General features: G+C 44.0%; 1 pseudogene across 1 annotated transcript; it reads left to right on the top strand.

The window, feature by feature from the left end:
- The first annotated feature begins 129 nt into the window (after nt 1–129).
- TEOVI_000861200:pseudogene lies at nt 130–465 on the top strand (annotated as a pseudogene). The gene has a single exon. A coding segment is annotated over exon 1 (336 nt).
- The last annotated feature ends 15 nt before the right edge of the window (nt 466–480 follow it).

Here is a 480-nt window from a genome sequence, read left to right as displayed (position 1 = left end):
TGCGATCGCTTCTTTAGTAGAGACTCGATGGGGCCTAGAAAGTTTCTCCTGTGCGTATTTCACCCTAATCCCAGCTTCGAGCACAGCATGATCTTTTGTTGCGCTTCTGCTTTATGCCTCCCACCAAAATATCAACTTTATATATTAGGTGTGTCTTTCTGCAGTTGTTTCTTCCACTGAAATCTCATCTGCTATTCCATTGTATTTCCAAACAACGTGGTGGGAGAAAATAAGCTGCATCGAAATCACCGCATTCTTTTCACTGACTGTGAAAATCACCCTTCCATACACGGCTCGGGATTCCATCCTGCGCGCGACTCGGTCTTTCATTGTTTCCAGTAGCGTATTTAGCACCTTTTGAATTGGCACCGCTTCTGCACGATGACTGCATCCTAATATTCAGATGTCCCTTTAATTCTGTATTTTTCCGTGTTGCCGAAGATTATCATTTCTGCAGTGGACTAACTGTCCAAACTCACC

The sequence above is a fragment of the Trypanosoma equiperdum genome, assembly GCF_001457755.1.
Source record: "Trypanosoma equiperdum strain OVI genome assembly, contig: ctg_1899, whole genome shotgun sequence".
NCBI classification, from domain to species: domain Eukaryota; phylum Euglenozoa; class Kinetoplastea; order Trypanosomatida; family Trypanosomatidae; genus Trypanosoma; species Trypanosoma equiperdum.
The sequence above is the reverse complement of the archived record's forward strand: the minus strand, read 5'-3'. Positions and strand labels throughout refer to the sequence as shown.